Source organism: Triticum aestivum, chromosome 7B, assembly GCF_018294505.1.
Source record: "Triticum aestivum cultivar Chinese Spring chromosome 7B, IWGSC CS RefSeq v2.1, whole genome shotgun sequence".
In the NCBI taxonomy this organism is placed as follows: domain Eukaryota; kingdom Viridiplantae; phylum Streptophyta; class Magnoliopsida; order Poales; family Poaceae; genus Triticum; species Triticum aestivum.
The window spans coordinates 258,535,006-258,543,099 of record NC_057813.1 but is presented as its reverse complement, the minus strand read 5'-3'; the positions used below and the strand labels follow the sequence as shown (position 1 = coordinate 258,543,099).

General features: G+C 46.5%; 1 protein-coding gene across 1 annotated transcript; it reads right to left on the bottom strand.

Annotated features, from left to right (window-relative positions):
• Positions 1-484: 484 nt before the first annotated feature.
• Positions 485-2,253, bottom strand: LOC123161979 (uncharacterized). Its single transcript, XM_044579781.1, has one exon. The coding sequence runs from the start codon at positions 1,618-1,620 to the stop codon at positions 748-750; it is 873 nt and encodes a 290-aa protein (XP_044435716.1). The 5' UTR covers positions 1,621-2,253; the 3' UTR covers positions 485-747.
• Between the last annotated feature and the right edge of the window lie 5,841 nt (positions 2,254-8,094).

The following is an 8,094-nucleotide window of genomic DNA, read 5'->3' as shown; positions in this document are numbered from 1 at the left end:
ATGCACTTTCGTCGAGATGAGCAATCGCATTCCCATGTTCCAACTATTGGCAACAAGAATGAGCTGTGTGGCTGAGTCTGTTGCTGGACGTTGAGTCCACTATTAGATAGTGGACGGTCAAGGGAGGGGCTGCTGAGCTCTGCAAGGGTTTCACCGCTGGTGTAGCCCAAAGGGAGCGATGCAAAGGCCTCACATGCAGATGGGTGGTGGTGGTGGGGGGGGGGGATCACCAGCTCCATTTCAAATTACACCATTTTAAAAACTAAGGATTGTTTTTATCAAGGAGATATGAAATTATTTTAGATAGCTTCAATACCCAGATATTGATTTCAAAATGGAGATTTTGTTTTTTCTGCAGTAATTTGTAATTTTCACATATGTATCTGTTCTTACACAACAAAAAACAAATAACAGCGACACTTCATAAATACTGTGTTTTTTTTGTGTGTGTGGGTGGGGTGGGGGGTGGGGGGTAGTACTTTATTCTGAAAAATACAAGCTTTTTCTGACTTCAAACTGGCATGTATCATGTACGCAAAACAAGATCAGGCAAATAAGGATCTGAACCAAACTATTATGACATCACAAAAATATATTGCGGGCACAAAATAGATCAAAATTTGGGATTTGTTTCTGTTGTTTTTTTACATCTGTATTGTATATACATCTGGGGAAAATGTGAGATTGGCCAGTCCTCCAAAAATCGGATGCCAATAACATGATATGAGTGACAAGGCTCCTGGAGATCTATGAGCTAAGTATGTTTAGGAGAGAAACTCTGCTCTGGATTAATTTCCGGAACAGGTGTCCTGCTCCACTCTCAAGATCCCTGATACTGCACTCTAAGTCCTGCAATTGCTCCTCACAAACAACAGCTTTTTTCTTGTGAAATGCCTTGGAAACTAGGGACTGTTTAGGCACTTCGATTTGCTTGGACAAAAGGTGCACCACGGACTCAAGTAGAGAGATAGTCATCTCCCTTGCGTTGATCAATAGACTGACCATTCCGCAATCCATCTTGTCCGAAGTCGCCTTCCTGGTAGTCTTCTTGAATTGTTTACCAGCCTTCTTCACCAGTCTGATGTAAGACTGGATCTTGGCTTGGATGGTTGCATCATCTCCTTTTCTTAGAGCCACTTGCAGCTCTTGGATAATGGCCTTGAGCTCAACGAAGATCTCTTGCATGTTGTTGCAGAGATCCAGAAGCTCGAGAGAACATTCCGTCTCTCCATCCAATATCTTCCTCTGCTGGGAGGAACAGACTTGGTTGCTTGGCAACTGGATGATCTCCTCAACAGCACTGTAGATGTCTCCAAGCCTCCGCAGGCCATCACACATCGTCTCGATGGTGATGGATGAAGAGACACTTGTCTCTAGGCTGTGCAGATCTTCTTGTACTTCCGCCTCAGTGGTGTGATGCCTTGAAGGCAAGCTTATTGATCTTAGAGCAAAAGCCATATCTGCTTCGGAAACTAATCTCTGTATTGAGTTGGAAGGAGTGAGGACTTGAGGAGGAAAGATCAAGTGTTGTCTTGGTGTGTATAGTCTTGTCTTGAGACCTATATATACAGAGGATGGATGTGATGCAGCATAGCTTCGATGGTAGACAAAGGGAATCATGAAATTTTGTATTCCAGATGCTGCCGATCAAGGTTCTTGATCTGGGAGCAGTGTAGTGATTAAAACATTATAGCTGTCTAACTCTTAGCGCGTTACACTGGTGCGCTGGCTATCTTCCCGTTGAGATGTCACGTTGTCATGTTTCAGTGATGAACAGCAAGAATCTTCTTGGTGGTTTATAATAATGCTGGATCCTGGTGCAAGCACATGCATAGCTTTTATCTATGTGTTTTTGCTTGCATCGTCAGTGCAAAGCTGTTCTAATTACAATGTCAAACCTTGATGTTTGGTGCTGGCATGTTTAGGTGGCATTGAGCAAGATCCACTGTACAAGGATAGTCTGCTTGTTGTTCGTTCAACATATTGTCCCCTTCTTTTGGGGTTTTGTATGTCAATTTCATATTAAGTAATTGTACCGACAAATTTGCAATGTATTTTTCCTGTTCTAATGATCTTTTACTTTTGCAAAATCGTGCCGTAAATCATCTTCAAAAAATCTCCAATGTAAATATATATTTATATAGTGACATTGTACATAAGCAAAACCTTGTTCGTACTGAATTTCTCCAAAAAAGTTGATTATATTTTGTTTCTTCCTTACTGCCGGAATGATCTTTAGTTGAGCATCTGAGGCTATCCGCTGTCATGTCTCCATTATTTGCAGCAAAGTCATCTGCACGAGATGCAGTTTGTTCATGGATCAAAACAGGTGGCAGCATGAAGCAAAATGAGGAGGAAGCAACCTTGTTGCTTCTTTGTTGCACCTGCTAGATAGGAGGAGTTGACTTCACAATTCCTACCTAACCTATTTCAGCGATCTGTCGAAATAATCCACGTGTTCTACAATTTTGTAGTGCATTGCGTGCATCTAGCTGACCTTATCACATTGTTATGTTCCAAGTATTGACAACAAGAATTTGCATAGATATCTAATATATATGTGGGCACGAAATGAGCTGGTACAGCTTTAGATGGCTTGTCAACTCTTGTCTAGATTGTTGGTGCTTGGATGTATAACTTGTATTAGTCATACAATCTGGTTGTTGGTCATTTGCCACACCTGTTCAATGTCCAGACTTTTCTTGTTGATTCAATATATTTTTCCCATTTTTTGTTTCTTGAAGCATTTCCCATGTGAGTAGCATGGCAGTTTCCTCGAAACCACAGAACACAAACTTCTAAGGTGTGCTTCTGGCTACATAATTATCCTGATCTAATAGTGCGAGTTCCATGCTAAATGCTTGTCTAAAGTCAGAGAGCATTTTTATTTAGTATAAAGTTGTGTTAAGAAACTCCGCCTATCTTGTCTCAACATAGCCGGTCCCAAGCCCGGGTAAAGGAGAAGGGTTGTGATAGGCTTGGCGAGCCAACGTAAAAACTCAGCCACTCTTATGGAGATGAAACCCAAAAGATTTTCGTTGGGGCGTAACCCTCCCAGCGACGCACCACATCGGAACCCGGGTGTGGTGGAAAATGGGCAAGGGCCGGGCCGTCACCCCCCGGTGACGCGCCGTATCTTGATCCGGATACGGTGGCAAGTGAGCGAGGATCGGGTCGTCGCATCCTTAGTGGCGCGCTACATCGGCGCCCGGATGTAGTGGAAAATGAGCAAGGGTCTTCGCATTTGACTCGACGAGTGCGAAGGGTAAGGAAGCTAGCCGAGCCTAGGAGGATTCGCTTAGGTAGCTGGAACGTAGGGTCTCTGACAGGGAAGCTTCGGGAGCTAGTTGATGCAGCGGTGAGGAGAGATGTTGATATCCTTTGCGTCCAAGAAACCAAATGGAGGGGATAGAAGGCGAAGGAGGTGGAGGATACCGGCTTCAAGCTGTGTGGTACACGGGGACGGCTGCAAACAGAAATGGCGTAGGCATCTTGATCAACAAGAGCCAAGTATGGAGTGGTAGATGTCAAGAGACGTGGGGACCGGATTATCCTGGTCAAGCTGGTAGTTGGGGACTTAGTTCTCAATGTTATCAGCTCGTATTCCCCGCAAGTAGGCCACAATGAGAACACCAAGAGGGAGTTCTGGGAAGGCCTAGAAGACATGGTTAGGAGTGTACCGATTGGCGAGAAGCTCTTCATAGGAGGAGACCTCAATGGCCACGTAGGTACATCTAACACATGTTTTGAAGGGGCGCATGGGGGCTTTGGCTATGGTACCAGGAATCAAGAAGGAGAAGATGTCTTAAGCTTTGCTCTAGCCTACGACATGATTGTAGCTAACACCCTCTTTAGAAAGAGAGAATCACATCCGGTGACTTTTAGTAGTGGCCAACACTCTAGCTAGATTGATTTCATCCTCTCGAGAAGAGAAGATAGGCGTGCGTGCCTAGACTGTAAGGTGATACCTGGAGAGAGTGTTGTACCTCAGCATAAGCTGGTGGTTGCTGACTTCCGCTTTTGGATTCGTGTCCAGCGGGATAAGCGTGCCAAAGTCGCTAGAACGAAGTGGTGGAAGCTCAAGGGGGAGGTAGCTCAGGCGTTCAAGGAGAGGGTCATTAAGGAGGGCCCTTGGGAGGAAGGAGGGGATGCGGACAATGTGTGGATGAAGATGGCGACTTGCATTCGTAAGGTGGCCTCGGAGGAGTTTGGAGTGTCCAGGGGAAGGAGAAGCGAAGATAAGGATACCTGGTGGTGGAATGATGATGTCTAGAAGGCGATTAAAGAGAAGAAAGATTGCTTCAGACGCCTATACCTGGACAGGAGTGCAGACAACATAGAGAAGTACAAGATGGCAAAGAAGGCTGCAAAGCGAGCTGTCAGTGAAGCAACCGGTCGGGCATATGAGGACATCTACCAATGGTTAGGCACGAAGGAAGGCGAAAGGGACATCTATAAGATGGCCAAGATCTGAGAGAGGAAGACGAGGGATATTGGTCAAGTCAAATGCATCAAGGACGGGGTAGACCAACTCTTGGTGAAGGACGAGGAGATTAAGCATAGACGGCGGGAGTACTTCGACAAGCTGTTCAATGGGGAGAATGAGAGTTCTACCATTGAACTGGACGACTCCTTTGATGAGACCAGCATGCGTTTTGTGCGGCGAATCTAGGAGTCTGAGGTCAAGGAGGCTTTAAAAAGGATGAAAGGAGGCAAGGCGGTGGGCCCTGATTGTATCCCCATTGAGGTGTGGAAAGGCCTCGAGGACATAGCGATAGTATGGCTAACTAGACTTTTCAACCTCATTTTCCGGGCAAACAAGATGCCAGAAGAATGGAGACGGAGTATATTAGTACCAATCTTCAATAACAAGGGGGATGTTCAGAGTTGTACTAATTACCGTGGAATTAAGTTGATGAGCCATGCAATGAAGCTATGGGAGAGAGTCATTGAGCACCGCTTAAGAAGAACGACAAGCGTGACCAAAAATCAGTATGGTTTCATGCCTGGGAGGTCGACCATGGAAGCCATTTTCTTGGTACGACAACTTATGGAGAGATACAGGGAGCAAAAGAAGGACTTGCATATGGTGTTCATTGACTTGGAGAAGGCCTATGATAAGATACCGAGGAATGTCATGTGGTGGGCCTTGGAGAAACACCAAGTCCCAGCAAAGTACATTACCCTCATCAAGGACATGTACGATAATGTTGTGACAAGTGTTCGAACAAGTGATGTCGACACTGATGACTTCCCGATTAAGATAGGACTACATCAGGGGTCAGCTTTGAGCCCTTATCTTTTTGCCTTGGTGATGGATGAGGTCACAAGGGATATACAAGGAGATATCCCATGGTGTATGCTCTTTGCGGATGATGTGGTGCTAGTTGGCGATAGTCGGAAGGGGGTAAATAGGAAGTTAGAGTTATGGAGACAAACCTTGGAATCGAAAGGGTTTAGGCTTAGTAGAACTAAAAGCGAGTACATGATGTGCGGTTTCAGTACTACTAGGTGTGAGGAGGAGGAGGTTAGCCTTGAGGGGCAGGTGGTACCTCAGAAGGACTCCTTTCGATATTTGGGGTCAATACTACAGGAGGATGGGGGTATTGATGAAGATGTGAACCATCGAATCAAAGCCAGATGGATGAAGTGGCACCAAGCTTCTGGCATTCTCTGTGACAAGAGAATGCCACAAAAGCTAAAAGGCAAGTTCTACATGACGGCTGTTCGACCCGCAATGTTGTATGGTGCTGAGTGTTGGCCGACTAAAAGGCGACATGTTCAACAATTAGGTGTGGCGGAGATGCGTATGTTGAGATGGATGTGTGGCCACACGAGGAAGGATAGAGTCCGGAATGATGATATACGAGATAGAGTTGGGGTAGCACCAATTGAAGAGAAGCTTGTCCAACATCGTTTGAGATGGTTTGGGCATATTCAGCGCAGGCCTCCAGAAGCTCCAGTGCATAGCGGGCGGCTAAAGCGTGTGGAGAATAACAAGAAAGGCCGGGGTAGACCAAATTTGACATGGGAGGAGTCCGTTAAAAGAGACCTGAAGGATTGGAGTATCACCAGAGAACTAGCTATGAACAGGGGTGCGTGGAAGCTTGCTATCCATGTGCTAGAGACACGAGTTGGTCGCGAGATCTTATGGGTTTCACCTCTAGCCTATCCCAACCTGTTTGGGAATAAAGGCTTTGTTGTTGTTGTTTGTTGTTTGTATAAAGTTGTGTTAAGAAAACATTATTCTCTCCTGAACCGTTCCACGTTTCAGGTGATTGTTCCATTGCCAGCTATATATCAATATCAAGTATATATGATCAAATGGGAAGTGGTAAAGAAGACAACATTACACCAAATCCTGCAAAGAAGCAAGCCGCCAGGATATAACGTAAGACGACAGTGGCATCTGCATACATGAAGACAAAAATTGACCAGAAGGGATGTACCAAAAAGTTGGTTCTGATGATATGTTTTGCCATTTGTATTTACATTGGACTTTAGTGGGATGATCAGCAAATCCTCTAAAAGGTGGATGCCAATCACAGTCACAGGTAATTGCAGTTGGGCCTCTACAAGCTGAGAGCACTCAGAAAAGAAGAGAGACTCTGTTCTGTATCATTTTCCTGAACATGGTCTTGACTCCACTCTCTAGATCAGCGATGATCTCCAGTGCCTGCAACAGATCCTTCTTGCATGCGGGTTTTCTCTTCTGGAATATCTGGGAGACAATAAGACACCACCTGCCAGAACCTAGCATGGCCAGTGGTCTCCTGTGCTTCTGTAAGTATCCTGATCACCCTGCTGTTGTCATTGTGATCAAAACCAGTTACCCTCCCAACCTTCTTGACATGTTTCTGCATCTTGCTTGACACAGCGGATGTGGGACAGAATCTTGAGCCGCACGGCCGCATCATCTTCCCTTTTCATAACCAAATGCAGCTCCTGAACACTCATCTTTACCGAAAAAGTCTTTCACCCCATTTTATATATAAAGCAAACCACCAAAGCCACAAGATCCAATAAAGGTTCACACCGCACACACACGCAAAGGTAGCACACTAACAAGGTCCACGAGGGTTTTGCCGAGGGCACAACTCAACACACCATAAATAAACGAAAACAGGGTAGCATCGGCCACGAAGGGCTAATGCGGCTCAGGCGGAGGTGGAGGAAGCGGCGGGGCCAGACGGAGGGCCATCACACGAAGATCTGCGATGAGGATGTCGATGGCGTCTCGGTCTTGAGGACAGCTAAGCGTTCACCAGAGCTCAAGTAACCACACATTTTAAAAACCGCGTCAGTAGCACGTCGAAGGGGCGCACGCTGGATCACAAGTTTATTGCGAACCGTCCAAAGTGTCCAGGAAAGCACCCCAATACCCAGCCTCCTGATGTGGTGGATATGCTGTGGAGAGGCTTGGATTTTCGCGAAGAGGTCGGAGAAGTTGTTGTTACACCAAAGTCCGCCGACCACCTCCCGGAAGCAACTCCAAAGGAATTGCGCGGACACGCATGTGAAGAAGATGTGATTCAAGTCCTCTTCCGTCCCGCACAAGGGGCAGATCCCATCGCCAGGGCCATTCCGCTTGAGTACCTCCACCCCTGAAGGCACCCGTCCCCGGATCCATTGCCATAGAAAGATCCGAATCTTCAGTGGTAGTCTAATCGCCCAGATTTCATATGGAAGGGTGAGAAGAGGGCTTTATAAAAGCCATCAACGTGCGCGCGAATCTCAGCTGGACGTTGGAGGAGGTTATCACCGTCCAAAGGAGGGGAATAGAGTTACGATGCCGCCGGCCATTGGCGATGGCCTAGAAGTATGCCGTATTGCGTCACCCTTGAGGACCCATCTCTGGGTACCACGTTGGCACCAATAGGCCTCCTCGGCCGTGTAAATTACCGTCAGCTGTTCCTCGAGATCATACCGGAGCATCCACTCGTCGGAAGACAAGCCCGAGGAGTCTGCCCAAAGGTCTAAAGCCTAGATGGAGTCGAGAAGTGCTTTCTTATGCTCCCTCAAATTCCGACCGAGGTTAGCTCCCCACCACTTCATAAACTGGCGCGCGCATTTAGCGCAAAAGTGCCAGGAGTC